This window comes from Pseudonaja textilis, chromosome 4, assembly GCF_049901715.1.
Source record: "Pseudonaja textilis isolate UNSWEBS1 chromosome 4, rPseTex1.2, whole genome shotgun sequence".
NCBI lineage: Eukaryota > Metazoa > Chordata > Lepidosauria > Squamata > Elapidae > Pseudonaja > Pseudonaja textilis.
The window spans coordinates 63,681,317-63,701,406 of record NC_141993.1 but is presented as its reverse complement, the minus strand read 5'-3'; the positions used below and the strand labels follow the sequence as shown (position 1 = coordinate 63,701,406).

Below are 20,090 nucleotides of genomic sequence, written 5' to 3'. Positions count from 1 at the left end.
ACCCAACTAATTTTGCTGAAATAAAAACATGTTTTGGAAGTGGGTGAAAAACTACTAAACAAAGAACCTTTACATAGAAAATGGATATAGAACAAAAATGATTAAATAGGGAGATAGTCATTCCTATTTACTTCTAAGTATAGTAGATAATCTAAGACTGGTTTAGGCTTGTTTTGATGCAAGAAATTAAATGGAGCTGTTCTCACCTTTGGTTCTGAATATAAGACAACCATGTTTCTTGTCTAATAATATTGCTTGTCTATTGACTTTTGTTGGATCTGGAGTATATCAGACAACAGTGTTTAGAGTTCCTCCATGATAAGGATTCTTGACTAAATTCATGAGAATAAACTTTATAGGAAGCAGAACAGATTTTGTTTAGGGTACCTCTGGAGGATGTTAGCTCTGAAATCCAGGACCAGTTCAGAAGCTGGTAAACTATAGTGCTTTTGCATTAAGAAGGAATTGGAAAGTTGTCTGATGAATGCTGTAAGAACATTGTATAATAGATACATGAATAATATATAGAATGCTTAACAAAAGGTTTTATTATTGAAAAACAAGGTAAGATAAATATAAGATAAAAATAAAGCAAGATAAAAAATAAGAACAGATACATATTTTGGTAATGTTTGAGATGCATTTGTCAAAGATGCTAATGAGAGTGTACTTTCGTTTTCAGATTTTTCTGGCAGAGAATTTGAAGCAAATATTTGGTCAAATGATGCAATGAGTAATATCAATCAGAAAATCACTGTATCAAACACAAGAATAATTATCTAGCCCTCACAGTAGTTGTCTTTGACAGAACAGAGAATGAAGTAAATAATTGCAAATTATATATAAATGGGAAATAATTTGAGCATTAATGATGAGAAAATGGGTGATAAATTTTAAAATTTTAAAATCTACAAATTCTGATAGAAAGATAAAGTGTAAAGTCTGTTTCAAAAAATAATTAATTGCTTCTTTTTAAAAAAGTGAAAATGGCTATTTATACTGTAAGTATGTACTGTATTATATGTTTTTACCCATTGTGTTATGTGGAAGAAATAACCTGAACTTACTGAGAACAGCTTGCTTGAGAAATGTAAAGCAAGAAGGAAAAATACCAAGAATGAATGTGGAATGTGAATTAATATGTATTGGAGGCAAAACTGATGATAAATACAGAATAAATTATTTCGATTAACAAGCTTCCATCAGTTTAAAGGACTATCTCATTTTTTGGACAACTTTATTTTTTAATTGGTAAGCAGAAAATTGCATTTAGCTTCATTTAAATTACTGCTTTCTACAGATAAATTGTGGGTTGAATGTTGAGAAAGCAGAGAAGTCATTCATATAAGGAGGAGCTGTTGAAAAACAGCCAAAAGCTGAATTTATTTCTGACCACAAGAGGATGTTGTAGGGAAAATAACACAGGAAGAAATTATGTGCCATTCCTTATCTTTTTTAAAAGCTGTTTATCATTCTTTTACTTTATTTTACACATGTACGTGTGTTTTACATATTTTACATATTTACATGTGTACATAATTTTAATGAAAATAAATTCATGAAGATAATAGCTACATTGGATGAAAAGAATCAGAGCTTTTGGAAATGATTCTTTAGATCAGAAAATAGCAATAGATCACCAAGGTTTAAGCCTATTGATCCTGTGGAGAGTTGGAATAAGAACACAGATTGAATGTGTAGTTTCACCTATATGTTTGTATTTATATAGATGTCCTTTGTTGTGTCTCTAATGTGAATCCTTAATAATGGAATTTTATTATAGTACTGAGCTGTGCGTAATTAGTAACTAATTGATAATAGAATTCATATCTTGAAAAGAGGCATGATTCAAGAATGCAGTGCTTCCTTGTCTCTTTCTTTCTCTTCCTTTTGTTGTAAGTGCAGGCCAATCCATTAGAATAACAAATAGATCCATGTTTGAAGTCATATATCAAACCTACTATGTTTCTATTTTAGAACTATGGCTGTAGTGGTTATAACATGAAGGTTATCTGTGTCTCTATATGTGTATATCTTGTTTTTTACACAATTTGTTATAAAGCAATTCTTTCGATATTTGTGAATTGCTAATGTATCTTCATACTTAGCTGTCTTTGTTTAATATTCAGTATAATATCTGTGCAACCTTGTGACTCTTGCTCTTAGCATTTCTGGCTAGTAACTTACTATAGAATTAATAAAATGATCATTTGGAATCTTTTTCAGTTGTTGGTGAGTTTGAAAATTCTTATAAGGAAGTTAAACATTCCTTATAGTACTGAGCAAGAGCAATCTATAGCAAATCAAACTGGAATACAAACTGGAAAGTGAAACTATTATTATGTGAATTTCCATTTGTTATAAAAACAAGAGCAATAGAACTCTAAAGGTTTTCAACCCTTTATTTTGAAGTTACAGCAGTACTAAAAAAAGTGACATCACTATTTTTCACATTTGCATCATTCCCATAGTCACAGGATCCAACTTTGGATGCTTATCTACTGGTACATATTTATGGGGGTTGCAGTGTCTCGGAGTGAAGTGATTACTTTTTGTGACCATTTACTTATTTAACAATTGCAGTTATTCACAAATACAAGAAAGGTTATAACATGGGACAACTGTCTTGCTTAGCAACTGAAATTTTGGGCTCAATTGTGGTTGTAAGTTGAGAACTATCTATATAAGTCTTTTAGGATCTGCACTTCAGAATATTATTCTACATTTTTCCTGTCAAATGATATATTTGGAATGAAATGCAAAGATAATTATTTAGCCAGATCAGCTTCAGAAGTGGTTCAGAAGTTATTGAATGAAGTCCCCATTGCATAGGTAAACAGAAAGGATTAGACATATTTCTTCTTTTGCAGGTTTTTGTTCTGGTTTGATTTGATTTGTTTTTCCATGAATTCTGGTATTGTTTTATACCACAGGCTACAGAAAATATTGATCTGAGATATTTTAGCATTTTTTATGTTCGTTATTTTAAAAATAACGAAGGAAAGGAAAATGGTCCGTCTTAACTTGGAAAGAAGTTCCCATAATCTGTTTCCATTATGTCTCTTCCAAAAATTTCAGTTTTCAAGAAAGTATATTCTGATTATACTCATACATATGTTTATGTACATACAGATGTTTCTACATACACACATTTGTGGGAAAGGAAATCTTCAGGTTTGATTTAAGCTAGAATTGACAATTCCAGGATAAATTAGGGAAGATAAGATAAGATAGATAGAATAATAGTTTTCTTTCTACTTTCCTTTGGAGGAGGTGTTAGCTTAAATTCAGGTTTGCTTTTCTTTTTGGTAAATATATTCCTACTATAAACAAACAGGATAAATATGTTATTTTATTTTAAAATAATTTCGATTCTGTAATTCCATTGTAACTGAAAGAAAGAATTTAGGTGATAGAAATTGTATACATTTAACGGCTTCTCTGAAAGCCAGTAATTTTACTGTTGGTTACTTCAGGGTATTTTCTGATACCAACAAGCACAAATTCAAAGAAGGCAGCAATTAAACAGAGAACAATGTATTGGCAGAATTGATGAATAAACACCATTCATTTTCAATTGATAGCCACAGATTTTAGAGAACAAGGAAAGGAATTATATTTGGGCTATAACATGGAATCTTAATTTTGTGTTCGATACCAGCCACAATACTATAACACAAGGAAATAACCAATGTTCATTAAGTAGCATTCGCTGGGGGTACTTGCTAGCCAAAAGTAGTCTCTTCTTACAAAATGATCTAACTCTCTTTGTCTCAGCTTGTCATTAATTTATAATCTCCAGTCTCCTTGGAAGATCTCTTCCCTTGTCATTATTCTTCTGAGTCCAGACAAGGAACCTGCTTTTAATTTTAATCTGTTATGTCTGTCTCGTAAAATATTCACTGTATCATTTGACTAAATGAATATTTCCACATCAGAAAAACTTGTAGAGTTAAAAATAAGGATGGGTGGGTGGACTGGCAATTTTCTTCACATTAATGTCAAAAATCAATTAGGAAATAGAGTGGGTTGGCTTGTTTGGTATCCTGATCAGTTGTATTTTTGAAAGAGAGAAATGTTCCAATTACTTTAGGGTAATTCTTTTATTTATTTGTCTATTTTCAGTGCCACATTGTGACATGTTCATGAGCAGTGGAGCAAGAAAAGATCTGGAAGGGATAGAAAGGTTGCTTGGCAGATTGCATTCAAAATATTCATCCACAGCTTGCCCTGAATCCTCTTCCCATTGTGTGCCAAGATTTCTGGTTGCTTATTTTCCCTGTAGTGAAAGTGAGTTGCCAGATTCAAAACAAAGAGGCAAGAATTCAGTAGAGGGAAGGACCAAAGAAGTAACAGTCCAGTTGTAGGGAAGAAATAATAAATGGGAATAGAAAAAGAAAGATGTATTTGATTTGCATGTGTGCAAAATGTTGTGGTATACATGGATAAGACAATTAATTAATTGGGCTTTCTACTGTGCTTTCATGAAAGGTGCATGTATTAGGACATTTTGATCATGTGCAGGCCCATCCCTAGTCAATCAGTGTTCTTATTGTATTGATAAGTGATTTTGATTATTTCAAATAGGGGTGGAAATATGGAAGTCTGTTTTATCAATACTGGATTGCACTACATAGAATTATCCATCAAAGCATACGTGAGGTTTCTGTTTTGTTGTTTTCCCATCTGTAAAGTATATGAGTCATATACTTCTGGAAGATCTTTTCAATGTGTAGTATACTATACTTCATGTAGTCTGCAACTGATCTTAGCTGAGTTTTCTGCTTTGTGTGCTTGAATTACAATGTATTTACTTGCACATTCTTTTCTGTATTATGTCCAGTTGACCTGCTACTGTATATGGATGTGTTGATTAGTGACTGTAGATTGGCAAGCATGTGCAATAACTGAACATGGGCAAAATAATTCCTGTATGGGATCAAGTACATATATGACTGGAGCCAAAAGCTGTGTAGCTACATCCATGAATTATCTTAAACATCCATTTGTCAAAAGGCAGGGAAAGATCAGATTGCTCTTGCCAGAATCTGAACTGATTGTTTGCATAGAGCTTTTGAAATTACGCTGGGAGTTGAGTAAAGTCCTAGAGACATACTGTTAATTTTTCTGTTATCAAAACTATTTATTTAAAAGAATCTTTATAAAACATAGTTCTAACAATTCTTGAATAGCATTTCTTTTGGTATATCAGGGTATTTATCCGCTTATCTTATAATGAGGCTTTGCACAGATATAGTTTGTTTTGTTTCAAAATATCACAGCTTTACAATTTTGCCTGAAATTGCTTTCCCACAGGAGTGTATTTATCAAGACTACTTCCCAAAGGACCTCCTTATTCTTTATAAAAGACAAACCACGGATAAACTAAATAATTTTGGGAAGTTTATGCAATGTTCTGTATTTTTCCATTTTCCAAGTCATGAGTGTTCATGGAATCATAGGCACAAAAGGGATCTCAGAGGTCTTCTAGTCAAACCCCTGGCCAGAGCAAAAGTCCTCATACCAACCATCCTGGACAAATGGTTGTCCATAATTTTCTTGAAAACCTCCAGTTATGAAATTTCACTCTTTCGAGGGTCTTCAGAATTTGTTTTATATCATAATGACCAGAACTAGACACAATATTTTAATTGTGGCCTCACTAGTGTAGTATAGAACGGCACTGTCCCTTCTTTTGATCATGATACTATCCCTCTGTTGATGCAGCAAGGACTGTGTTGGCTTTTTTTGGCAACTGCTGACTCAGACTTAAGTGATGATCCATGAGGTCAGCTAGATCCCTCTTTTGCAAGAAGGTTACAAGAATATATGTTTAATATTGTGTTAATTTACCAAACAAAAGGAATTATTTGTGCCTATTCTCTGTGCCCTGGTATGATTTTAGAGGCATCAGTCTGTATGAATTATGAATAGTCTCAAACATGAATAGCAGATGAACAATTATAAATTGTTTATAAATTATAAAAAGAGAAAACAGTATAACCAAATTGATTATTTAATGTGGTCTCTTTAGTTAAATTATCCTGTGGAGCCAAATTAGAGCAAAGATGTGAGGAATTAATCTTGACTGGGATTTCAGAAAGAACACTGAATTTAAGATTCATTGGCCAATTACTGGACAGACTTAATACTTTAGCAGGGATTTTCATATGTCTAAGGTTCTGGTCATATTTACTATATCAAGCAATTCTAATGGCAAAGATGCCTTTGAGTGATGTTGAGCCCCTGATTATGACAAACTGCAAAAATATTACTATATAGTTTTGGCGGCAGCATAAGTGAGATTTACTCTTGTCCTTTTCTGTGATTTTTGATCTCCCTTTCTATTTTACAACTCCTGATAATTCCCATTCAAATTACACAACTGCTAGTGCCTATATGCTGGATGGGCAGCATATATAAATTTAATGACTACATAGACAGACAGACTTGGTTTTACTTAACTTCCAAACTTAGTCAAGTTCATCCAGGTGGTGCCATATAAAACTCAAGCAATCTGTTTGGATAGAAATGCAGTGAGGATTAATGCAAGGGAAGATTTTTAATTCTCAGTTCTTTATATTACTACAAAAACAGTATACATATTAAATGCATGTTTATATTTCTTATTGGTCTAAACTTACTGAATTCTTTTGTTAAAATAAAACATTTACGATTCAATAGACCCATTGTGCATTGAAATGGAAATGCTTCATGTTGTGTTTCAGTGTTATTTGTATCTCTCCTTACACTGAACTCTTATTCTAGCAGTGCTTTAACTAATGGAACAGGTTTTGAATACAGGCTTTACTAATAGCAGTAAGTGATCTACAACCCTTATCCAAGTTTCTCTATGATGGTAATATTGAATGTTTTGTAACTAAATGTTTTTATTAATAAATTTTTATTTATTTATTTATTAATCTCTATGCTCTCGCTGGTGTTAGCTTTGATAGTGCCTGAGCTGTTTAGTATAATTAATTTAATGTTTTATCTGATTTCTAACTTTTCTTGAGCAGACTTTTTGTTTGGACATTAACTTGCTGATCTCTAATAGTTTATTCTCTTTTACATATTAAAGCAGGAAATTCTCATACATAGTTTCTTAACCGCATTGAACAATTGAACCAGAGTTGAATAATGGACTGGGCTGGACTGAATAATTAAGTATTTTCCCAGCTGGTTTTTTTTTTTTAAAAAAACCCCAACATTCATTCATTCATTCATTCAATTTTTGTGGTCACCTATCTCAACACATGACTCTTGGCAGTGTACAATCATAAAATCAATGAAAAACACAATTCAAAAAAGTAAATATATATAGCAAACAAGAAAAAATATAAACCATAGGTTATAATCTTGATTTATTCTCATTTATTCCACATTTTAAAAATACATATATCCATAATAATGCAGCATAGTACTGTCAGTTTCTCAATCTAATTTTAGCTCAATTCACTACATTTAACTATGACCATCCATTCTTTTAGCAGAATTGTATCTCATGTATATAAAAGTATCTAATCAGTATTTTAGTGATCTTTTTACAGTTTTTGGAAACATACATACATGTCAATAAAACTCCTCAGACACTGGAACTAGCTATTCACATTGTGGGCAGATTTACTTCAAGGTTGCCCTGTGTACTACTTTAATTTTATAACTCAGTTTGAAGATTTATCTACCCAGATTTGGTTTTAAGATAGAAGAAAAGGAGAAGTATTGATGGAATTTCCTCTCTGAATATGTTGAGTTCTCCTGGCAATCTTCTGTATGCTTTGCACCAAGAGAATAGTGTACAGTAAATGTCACAAGTTGAATTACTTCTTTGCTACAAGAATAGCAGTTCTTTGTTTTTACTCAAAGCTGACAAATTTGGCATCAGAGATAAAGAATATCCTGTGGAGTATACTAGTGTCATTTTATAAAGCTCCTTTGTCTCAAAAGGGTATTTTAATACATCACAAATCATTTCAAACTTTGTTAGTATCAGCCACAATATTTACTGTCTTTGCATATTAAGAATCCCATTGAAACATCAAATTATGTTCTGGCTGTGTTTGATAAGCAAAAAATGAACTAAGAAATGAGAGTAAACCAAGTACAGTCATCTTATCATTGAGAAGACCAGAAAAAAAGTAATACATCATTAAATAAATTAAATATTTTTGTTCTTGTGTCCACACACACTTTTGCCATTGACGTCTTCCATCTAGAATTAGGTGAATGACCTGGTGCAGTAGATGCACACATTGAATCCAATTAAGAGGAATTATTACCATATAACAGTCCTAATCACCAGAATTAGTGGCAGACATTTGGATTAAGGAATAATAAAGGAATTCTGCCCAAACTACAAGTGGGAGCAAGTTATATTTAACTTGCAAGGGTTCTGACTATGATAGACACTAGCCAGAATGAATGCCTACTTTGCTTCGTATACTATATGGGATCTTGTAATTTGTTTATTTGAGTTTTGGCTTAGAATTGCTCAGTGACTTTGGACCATGCACTATTTCTTAATCTAGCCTACCTAGAAGGATGGAATATAAATAATATAAATGAAGTAAAGTGGAAATTAAATAAATTATTTGTTTAAATGGCCGATATCATGGGGCTTTGTCTCTCTGTTGTTGTAAGTAACAATGATAGGAAAATCAAAACTAGTTACACATATTAAGTGTAATGTTTTGTCATTTAGAAAGAAAATAGACCTGCTTTGTGTTAATCAAGCTTCTGGGCTCACTTTAATTTTTTAAAATGTTGTTTTAATTAAAGTGATCTCAAACATTTTTTTATTTGCTTCAACCAAATTGATTTGCTTTGTTTTTAGAGCTTGTTTAGTTTGATTCACATCATATATTTAACTCCAGTATAACGTTGGAGGATGACCTCATCAACTTTAATCTACTATTTTAAATTATGTGTATAAATGTTTACATTAATTTCTCACCCACTAAGATTGGCTGGCAGATGTGTCAAGGATAACAACAACAAAACAAACATTTTGCTTTCAACTGTTATACAATCTAAGTATTATCAATGAGTTAATCTGCCTATAGTCAATTGTAATTTTGTGTGCATTAATCTGTTCAGTTGATTTTCTAAATTACAATAGTGTTTCTTTTTAAAACATAAGAATATATAGTTTCATGTGTAACTTTTTCTAATACATGTTCTTATATTTAGTTTTCTCTATTGGTAGCATTCTCAGTTAACTTAAACATTTTGTTACAAAATTTGGAAAAATACATATTCTCAAGGATAGTTGTATTCCAATCTTCCAGTATATATGTGACGTGTGTGTGTGTTCATGATACTGGATAAATATGAATGAGTGTACACACACACATATATGCACATGCGCACGTGCACACACACATACATGGTTTGTTTGTTTATATTTTTTTATTTATTCAATTTCTATTGCCATCCAACTCAACCAAGTGATTCATGTTCATTTGGTCCTGCAAGTCCAGCTTAGGGGCAGCCTTCTTGATGCACATTGGACTTCACTTTATACTAATCTTAGTCAGCATGTTGTTGCTTTGTAACACATGATAATTTTAGTCCAATTTACTTGGAGATTACAAGTTTAATGAAGATTTAACATAAAATGAGATTTTTCCAACTTTAAAAAATGCTGTTTGATTTCATTGCAGCTTGAGCCATGAAGTTATTTTGATGGGGTTACTAGACTGAATCTTTTTCAAATAATGTTATTGTTAAAAGCTAGCAACTTTGAAGATAATTTGTTTTTATTTGCTCTTGCTTTTTGTAAGGTTGTTAGCACTTCAGAGAGAAACTGTTGGGAATATATCACTAAAAGAGCCAATATGATAGCAGTGAACAAATATGTTTTCTCAGAAACAAAAGTGTTTGCAGGACCCTTTTGAGGTGTTAACAGTTTAGAAATATATATTAACCTGGATCTTCTGAAATTGTCTGGAAGGTGGTGGAATCCCCAAAGTGTTGCCTGTCCCTGAGTTGGGGCCAAATCTGGAGATAATTTGAGAAATTGCATAAATAAACTAAGTCAATTGGAGTTTATGGTCTGGACTAAAACAGCAATATGAACCAAGCTAGCCTGCAAATGGATAAATTTTCCACATATCACTGCAACTCTGCAGAGCGTAACCCCTAAATTAACATTTTTTGGCCTTCAAATGCTCTAGAATCATGTTGTTGAAAAAACCTGGCTCCAATAGAAGTATGATTGCTCAGACATTTTGTTTAAACTCTTATGAGCCAATTGCATTTGTGTAATGTAATAAGTATATCCCTTCACAATTGTTTAGATGCATTTCCTGATCTAAGGCAAGCAGTATTTTCTTTAATGATAGTTCAGCTAATTAGTCTGCAAAGGCAACCAATATTTAAAGCTGTGGAATGAATAAGAGCTTGCTTAAATAAATTGCATCTTTTGTTCTCTCTTTGAAAGTTTTTTTCAATATGATTATAGGGCAAGGCAGATCTACTTGAGCACTGTTAGAAGCCAACCAGGCATTATTCTTATAATAGGTTAAGAAATAAACCTATTAAAATCCATTAATAAATCCAAATCTGCAAGAAATTAACTACTTTGGGCAAAATTAATTCGTAAAAATAAAAAGTCAACTGATAACATAGAAGTCTTTAAAAGTTCTTTAAAAGTAATCTTGGTATATTTAAGAAGCAAGAAATTAATAGATATTCTATATCAGGATGTTATAGACTCCTGGTCAGCAGGCTGGATGCCCACACCCAGGTTAGCAAAGGGGGAAAATATCCTGATACATCAAGTGACACCACTGTAACAATTTGGGTTTGACAACCCTGTCCTATTTGTAACAGTGGAAGACAGCCATAATCCTTAAATATATATCTATAAATTTTAAATCTGGTATTTTATTAAAGTAAAATACTGAAAGTTAGGAATAAAAAACACCTATTTTATGAAATACAGCTCCTGAAATGCACAAAATAAATGTTTACATAATTTCAGCTAGTGTTTTAGAATCTTTTCCTATACATAACAACTGTGCCTAAAAGCTCCTTGCTGTGAATTGTTTGGAAAAGATATAAATAAGAACTATGGGTATAAACAGGAAGGAAATGATAAATAGACTTTGTGATTTCATTGATTTAAGTTTTTCCCCCTCTCTATTTTCAAAAGTATTGAAAAGAGCCTATCACAAACAAATTAATCAATAAAATAACATTAGAATTAAAACCATATTCAGAGTTTAGCAAGTTTTTATGGGTCTGGAGACCTTGTAAATGTTTTCATAATGGCCGGGTGTCTGTTAAAGCTGAAATATTACAATTATGAAATCTCATGAGTTTGGCATTATTGTGTGAGATCTAATGCAATTTAAAATAGAAAAAGAATTTTGATGGTTGTATTGGATCTTTCTGTAATCAGTGGCCTTGAAATATATTTCCAAAAAACATAACTTTTAATGAAAAGCATTATTTTGAAAAAAAAGTGTCTCTGATTCTAATGAAAGATTATTAGAGATCTTTTCAGCTTCTCAAAATTCTTAATCCTAGGCCACAGAAAAAATGGTCTTCTATGCTGCCGTCAATGAGTAATGTCATTGACTTATATATTTTAGCATTTTTAAACCATAATATTTTATCTTTTATCATTACAATAAATTATATTAAAATACTTTTTTGTTGTGTCTTGCTGGAGATGGGCAACAAAAATGAGGCCTGAGTGTCAAAAGGCATGGCTTAGGCTTATGCTCATTTTGATTGCTAAATTAATTTTTATCTTGGCTGCTGTTTTTGTGTGTCTTGTTTTTCTATTCTTTCTGGTTTTTAAATTCTTTTGATATTGCTATTTGCCCCAAATAATGCATTTAAATAATAATAAATAGGCAATATAAAAAGATTTTTTTAAAAATAAATGAATAAATCAGATGTAGTTTAATGTAGTTGGGCATGCAAGATAACTACTTTGACTATATTTAACCACATTCTAAACTTAATGCATAATTGTCAGTTGTACATTCTCAACCAAGCTTTACCAATGTAAATAATAATAATAGTCTTCAGATTGCAAACTGGCTGAGATTCATACAAGTTGAAGTCTAATATAGTTTGATGGTGCCAGACTGGATAGCTATTCATGCATCGTTGCTATTGCTATACAGGTAATCCTCAATTTAGGACTACAATTGGGACTGGAATGTCTGTTGCTAAGTGATGTGGCTATTAAGTGAGTCACAACCAATTTTACAAATGGGAGAGAATAAACAGAGCTTTTTCATCGCAATCACTATGCAAATCATCCCAGTCATTAAGCTATTCATATAATTGTTAAGTGAATTTGGCTTTGTCAAAAATGACTTATGACTTGGCCTATTATAAGATACTTATTGTGCTCAGTTTTTTTAAAAAAGATAATTGTGTTTTCAACTTCAAATGTTTCTGAAAACTTCCATATGCAGTTCCAGAGTTATATTTTAGCTAATCTTGGCCAAAATAAGTTGTTGTGTAGATTAAGTGCACTATGTATGAATTATTTTCCCCTTTTTATAACATGCATACATAATATGGGAGTTTAATGGCTTGGCTCTGTAACAAATATAGTGAAGTTTTTGTGCTGCTTTTTTCCTTTAGTAAATGTCAAAATGTATGACATCTTAGATTGTGAGACTGTTTGGAGGAAACGTTAGATATGTGTTTCCTGGTAGAAGATGAGGACTATCAATCTGTTTGAAGGTAGCTAAATTCTACGGCATAGAAATGTCTGAACATATATACAGCTGTGCTTAGTTCCTACTGTGCATAAATTGCACATATTGCAATAAATTTCTAGAATTCAAGACTACAGATAATCCTAATTTAGCAACCACAATTGGGACTAGCAACTAGTTCCAATGGCTAAACACTGCAGTTGCTAAGTGAAAAATCACATGACCATTGTTGAGGTAATTCCCTGTTAGGAGAATGAGCGCATACAGGGAGACGTATTGAGAGAAGTGTTGAATAATACACACACAGCACACAGATACACTGTACAGTAAATGTAGGGTTTTTTTTTTACTTTCAATGAAAGTTTTAGCAAAGTTCAAAATAGGCAGTCCAAAGTCATTCACAGGTTAAGTCAGTCAGTTTTCAGTCCAGGGATAATCCAATAACAAAGTCCAGTGTCAAAAACAGTTCAGTATCAGACTTACATCAAATCCATGAATACCGGTCAATTATGAGGAATGGCAATATTCTCCAACAGAAGGAAACAGAGACTCACTCAGACACACACTCTTCTGAGACTAAGACTAAACAACCCAGGTTTCTGGCTCCATCTTATGGCCTTTTGAGAAACCACACCCAATTACAATTTTTTGCATTTTCTTAAAGATACAGTTTTAAAATGTCTGTCCTGGTTTATTTTTCCAACCCAAATAGCTGTTAGGTGACTTACATTCCTAACAACCATGCCAGTCTTATAGCGTTACTCCCATTTCCATGGTTAAGCAAATCATTGAAATTATTATACCAGACTTCATGTGATGGCAACATGCGTTTTCACTTCCACAACCTCCATTAAATTTGTTTGTTGGAAGCTGATTGTTAAGTTCACAAATGGTGATCATATGACTGTTGGATGCTGCAATCCCTATAAATCAAAGTACTGGTCACAAAGTTATGTCCCCCCCAACCATCAACACTTTGAATGGTGATTAAACAAGGCAGTTGGTAAGAAAGGACCATCAGTATGATAGCTGATGAATTCTGGGAGTTGCTGTAACTTCAACACACTTGAGAATTCTTTTTTCAATGTCTCACATGGAATAATGATACTTGCTTTCCTCATATGAAATAAAGGTGGTTAATGGTTTTAAAAATTGCAATTTCCTAGTTACCTCCTGGCCATCATCTTAAGAATGCAAAATTATAATAAAGCCTATTTCCAGGCATATCTGTTATATTACTGGAGTTTTTTATATTGCAATATTTGGGTGGCTAAATCAAATAAAAAAACAGAATTTTAAAGCATTTATATATTTGGCTATGACATGTTTTTTTTTATGTTGCCTGTACTCTCTCCATTATAGCTCAAGCATAAGAAAAGTAATCCTCAGAAAAGCTGTCACTGCCTATTTCAAAATTGAGAATCCATGGGCAGAACACTGATTATAATAGTGCAATCAGAGATTAGGGTAAATATCAAAACAACAATCATTCTCATCAGGATGTGATGAAAACCACTCTTCTCAATACGCCATTTACAGTTGAAAGGAATAGTATCCTTAAAATGCAAATTTGACCTTTGGAGAGACAGCTTCCTCATTCATTTATAAGAGCAAAACCTGGACTAGAGTAACTTTGAGCTAAGTTGTTTTGTTTCAATTAAAATTATTTTATATCATAGTTAATAATCTAGCAATGATTTATTGTATACATAATTTAATAATTGCATAATAAAACTAATATTTATATTTAATCCATTTTTAACACAAAAATAAATGATAGGATTTGAAAATTGGATCTAATTTTGATAAATGAAGCCAGCACATTCTTTTTCCAGGTCTAATGCAGAGCTTAAAATGCATTGTACTATTTTCCTTCTCCACTATCCAATGCCACAGATTATCTTCCTTGTTGTCTTCTCTAGCACATCTCAGTGTTATCTGCTGCATTGATTGCTGTTGCTCTGCTCTGCTTAAATGTCCTTCTACCAAATAGCTCCTTATGTTTCATGTGCTATCAGTTTATTTTTTGTAACAAATTCTAAATTACTTTTTAACAGCTGAAATTTTTTTTCCAGGAAATGGCTAATTGTTTTCTTTTTCTCCTAGAATATTATTATAACTTCTGGTCTGAATAATAAATAGAATGCTTCAATTTTGTGAATTTGGCTTTGCAGACATGGCAGGAATTATATATAGCAGATTAAGGTGTTATCTAAAGAATGGAAAATTGGAGGGAGGCATGATAGGATTTTAATAAGGCTATACTCAGCCTGCTCGGAAGGACGCAATGGCTCAGCGGTTAAAGACACTGAGCATGTCCAGCTGACAGCCTTTGAGAGCCGAGTGCTGTGCAACGAATGGGAGTGAGCTCCCATTCCTTTTCCAGCTGCTGCTCACTTAGTAGTTCAAAAGCATGCAAATGGATTAATAGGTCCCATTTTGGTGGGAAGGTAACAGAACACCTTTGGCATATAGCCATGCTGGCCACATGACCACAGAAAATTTCTTCAGACAGTGCTGGCTTTCTTGTCCAAGAAACAGAGATGACACCACCCCCTAGAGTCAAACATGATTGGACAGGCAGGAAAACTTCTACCTTTACTTTTTGCTACTCAGTATTTCTGATTAGTGGTATTTAAATATCTTAATATTTCTAAAGAACAGTTCTGTGAAATAGTTGCATGTTGAAGGAAAAGCAATCATATCAAAACTAAGCTTTGAACAAGAGACCTAGAATATAATCTTAGATTTCAATCCTATGAAGTCTTCCTACCAAATAAGTCCCATGGAATTCCATTGTGACTGTGAATGTAGAAACATGGACAATTTTTTATAATTAGCATAAAGGTTACCTGTAAAAAACACCCAGTAACTAGCTGATAATAGAGTGTTTGTTTTATTGATAACCTGCATGTGGAAGCAGTTAACAAAATATCTTTTAAATCTTATGCCTTATCCTTATAGTGATATATTTCTGATATTTTGTAATACTACGGTGAAGCTAACTTGAAAGCTGTAGGTCAAGGTAGCCCTTGACATACAACAATTCAATCAGCAACTACTGCAAGGCACTGAATGTAGGGGTTATGATCAATTTTTGGATTTATGTCCATCTAGCAGCCCCATGATCACGTGACTACAATCTGGCTGCTTGGCAACGGCTCACACTTATGAGTCGTTGTTCAGTGACTTGTGATCATGTTGATAGCCAATTGCAAATTTCCTTGCCGAGTTCCCAGAAAGTAAATGAGGAAGCCATCAAGGAAGGTCGCAGATTACTGTGGTAAATTTCCTTTATGCACACACCCTCACCCAGCCCATCTGTGTTCACCTGGCACCAGCCACTTGGCCACTATCACACATTCTTCCCAACCACACAACGATTCTCATGAACCCTTGCACCAGTGCCTCATATATCCTTCTTGGCCTGTGTGGCACCTCTTATGCACCCTCCCTAATCCATGCAGCATCTTTTGCACACCCTCTCATACCCTCTTGCACCTGATCCATGCGGCACTTCTCATGTATTCTTGTCCTTGTGCATCCTCCCCAACCTATGCTGCATTTTTCTGCAACCCTCACACTCTCATGCACCTTTCCTGAATTTGTCTCAGGCACTCACTTACCTTTATATGCCCTCTCTGCACTACATTGTATCTCTTGCCTGCCTTCTTGTACCTTCCCCCATCCAGAAGCATCCATTTAATCTCCCTGCAGATCTAGGACTTACAATCTCTTGCTGGCATCCCCACTGATTTTGGTTGTGGGAAGAGGACAGGAAATTGCCACACCTATGACTGATTCAGTTAATGATAGAATCCAGGACTGCAGGTATTTGTATTATGATTGCATCACGTACATTTGAGAACTGCTAAGCTAGTAATAGATTTTCTCAGTGGCTCAATTTTCTATTTAATTATGATGTGATATTTGGCTCCTGAATGTGCAAAATTTTGAAGGAATATTGACTCAGTATTACAGAAGCTTTGCGAATCCAAAATAAAGAAATAGCCTTTTAGAGATTAAGTTTTGCAGAAATTTTCGGTAATAATGATGGATTTGGGGGAACAATTACTGGACATTATAATGTTAGCATTTGGATTACTAATTTCTTCTTTTTCCTCTTGTATCAGGTTACGTATTTGGGAAAAGTTTCTACAACAGGGATGCAGTTTTTGTCCGGTTGCACAGAAAAGCCAGTAATTGAATTGTGGAAGAAGCACACCCTTGCTAGAGAGGACGTCTTCCCAGCTAATACGCTCCTAGAAATCCGTCCTTTCCAGGTTTGGCTTCATCATCTGGACCTCAAAGGAGAGGCCACTATCCACATGGATACCTTTCAGGTTGCTCGTATTGCTTACTGCACTGCTGATCACCATGTGAGCCCAAACATTTTTGCTTGGATATATCGGGAGATCAATGATGATTTGTCCTATCAGATGGACTGTCATGCTGTAGAATGTGAGAGCAAGCTAGAGGCCAAGAAGTTAGCTCATGCTATGATGGAGGCTTTTAAGAAAACTTTCCATAGCATGAAGAGTGATGGACGGATCCACAGGAATAGTTCCTCTGAAGAAATGTCTCAAGAATTAGAATCTGATGATGGCTGAATTTCAATTTTTTGATGGTTAAGCAACAGCAAAAATGGCCCTGGGAACATAAACATATATATAAAATGAATGAACATCCATTCAATTTGGGAATGATGAATTTCCAAAATTTGACTAATCATCTTTTTCATTTTTTTTAAAGCAATTCAGAAAATTTCATGAAAATATGCTTCTTTATTATAATTATGTAACATTGAAATCTGCTGCTGGATATTTTTTAATGTGATAAAGCTTCTTGTTTAGTCATTTGTCCATTTCACCTTTCAAACTTATTTTAAGCTTTGGAATTCAAGTTCTTGTCTTTGGGTTTGTAAATTATTTCAGTTTTCTTATTGAAATTCACTGAGCAGATTTAACAATGAGATCTTTCAAAGTTTGTTGTGAACATGTAATATGGTAATAAGTAGAATCATCTTGTACAGATAAAGAGAAAACAATTTGAAGATCTACTGCTCTCTTTTTACCACTTCCCGGGCTGAAATTTCTACCTGCAGTTTGACAGCCTAACAATTAATCCACATTTCATGGTTTGAGTATTGACATATGCTTACTTTTACACATTATAATCATATTCTATATTTTATTTTATTCATTTAAGCTTTTAAAATGTACTTCCAGTCACATATTTTCCCCTTAGTGCCATTGTTAAAAGATGAACTGCAGGGATGCCAAGTAAATGGTGGGACACCTGAATGTAAATTTCCTCTTTTATACCTTGTCCAATAAATCAGACCACTGCCTAAGGATGAACATCCTGAATATATATTAGTTGGGCTGTAATGTAGAGTCTACCTTGCTCCTGGCACAGTCTTTAGTTTTGCAACTGTCTTGTCACAAACAATCTACATTAGCTTATTTACTTGTGCTCCAGGGTTCAGTTTAAAGTAGCATATTAATCGTTAGCATCTGAGAAGTATACCAATCTTTAAGATCAGGTTTGGTGGCAGAAAGTTTGTTAATATTCTGCTAATATTTCCTGAAATATTAACATCCTGTTAATATTTCCTGAAATGTTTTCAACTCACAGATGAAAGGGTTCATAAGTATTTTTTAATGTTTTAAAGACAAAGTGCTGATTACTAATATATAGGTAATACTGCACTTTATACAGACTTGTTCATAACTTGTGGTAAGTTAGGAGCACTGGGCACCTTACAGAAGCCTTAAAAGAAAGCAAATCAGAGCAGATAGCTATGGAAGACCTTTTCATTGTGTCTGAATATGCACCTGTATGTATGTATGTGTGTGCGTGTCTGTGTGTATGCAGTCAGTATTAGAGCATATAGATTTATCATGGGATATTGACATATTGAGGCAGAATTGCACCTTTAATAAATATGCTTATTGCTTTCCAATGTATGTAAAATATTCTGCAGCTTAAAGGCATTCATACTTTAATAAAAAAGGTGAAATTAAAAAGTAATAATTTCAGACTTCATGATTTTATGTGTACACTCCTAATTTACCAATTCTATGCATTAACTACATTCTGCATAATAATATATGATACTTGGCACCAAATCTTGAATTATGGATTCAGTACTAAATTGTATTATATACTTAATTATACTTAAACTTAAATTGTACTTTTATTGTGATGTATGGGGGCATTTTGCCTTTTCTGAAGGGATTTTCCTAATAGCGAGAACTTTCCATTAAGATCTCATTATTAGGCATCCCAATCTCTATGAATTGAAAAGTTCTATGCTTTTTTTCTAAACAGGAGTTTAGAAATGTATAACTGTAAAACTCAACTTTAATAGTTTTTCCTAAGAATTCAGTTATATAAGCTTTATATTCATTCTTACTGAAAGTTATAAGAACTTCCCATTTGCCCTTCTCTTTCTTAGAGTGAATTTTGGATTTATAATGAAAACCATAAGAATTATTTATTTGTAAGCTGCTTTAGCTTGAAGGACACAGTCTTCCAAAGTTTGGCTTCTTGTAAGAGAGAACTAAAACACACATACCCATGAAAAGTTCCTTTGTTCTAAGCTTCTAGGAACACAGATATTATGAAAATAAATTGACACCTGGCTCAGAGCTCGATGGGATAGGAATAGGTTCGGTGATTGCGTACTTTGCATGTGCAGCTTTTCAAACACCAGGTTCTGCCATGCCAATCAGCTGAGAGGATAAAGAACAGAAATGTGCAGGGGCAGGTGGAAGGGCCAATCCTGCGCTTTTCTCTTTTCTCAGCTGATCGTCTGAGCTTTCTTTACTACAGGTTCTGACGAAACAGTAGTAATTTTTGCTACTGGCTGGGTCAAACCAGTAGCATTTCACCACTGGATAGAAATGAGAGAAAATACTTTGTCCTCTTCATCTTCCCTGTCCTTGGATCATTCAGAGGAAGAACATCAGCTTTCCTCTTTCTAAAATTTGGGATTTGGGATTCCTATATAACAAATCAATTCTTCTCGAATTAAGCTTACTCTAAATCAGGTCACTATTAAAGAGATTAGGGTTTATTTATAATGCGGAAAGAACAAGAATTCATATAAAATGCATAAAAAAGCAAAAAAGCAACCCCTAAAGAACGCACTGTTACTCTCATTTCTTATTGAAAGTTTTTCCATCAGTCTTCATACATTGTTATTAAGATATTTTAAAATATTGCCAAATCATGACACAGGTGAAATTATCTAATCCTTTTTATTCAAGCACTAACTATTCAGATTTGAAGAAAATGAAGATGATACTCAAATATACTCCGTGTTTTGGGTATAAGTAATGTGGGATTAACATATTAACACCATTCTTGTTTCTCCTCTCCAAGGACTTTGTTATGCAT

At 33.3% G+C, this 20,090-nt stretch overlaps 1 protein-coding gene across 5 annotated transcripts in view; it reads left to right on the top strand.

Moving 5' to 3' along the window:
• The window catches only part of PID1 (phosphotyrosine interaction domain containing 1), a 61,565-nt gene extending 42,850 nt beyond the window's left edge, over nt 1-18,715 (top strand). For 3 of the 5 annotated variants that reach the window (XM_026701541.2, XM_087933265.1, XM_087933262.1), the window contains one exon: nt 16,820-18,715. In XM_026701541.2, the coding sequence (XP_026557326.1) occupies nt 16,820-17,296 (477 nt within the window). In that variant the 3' untranslated portion in view covers nt 17,297-18,715. Of the gene's footprint in view, nt 1-14,048; nt 14,154-16,819 lie in introns of all 5 variants that reach the window. The other 2 variants (XM_087933263.1, XM_087933264.1) reach the window with 1 other exon arrangement.
• Nucleotides 18,716-20,090: the final 1,375 nt, after the last annotated feature.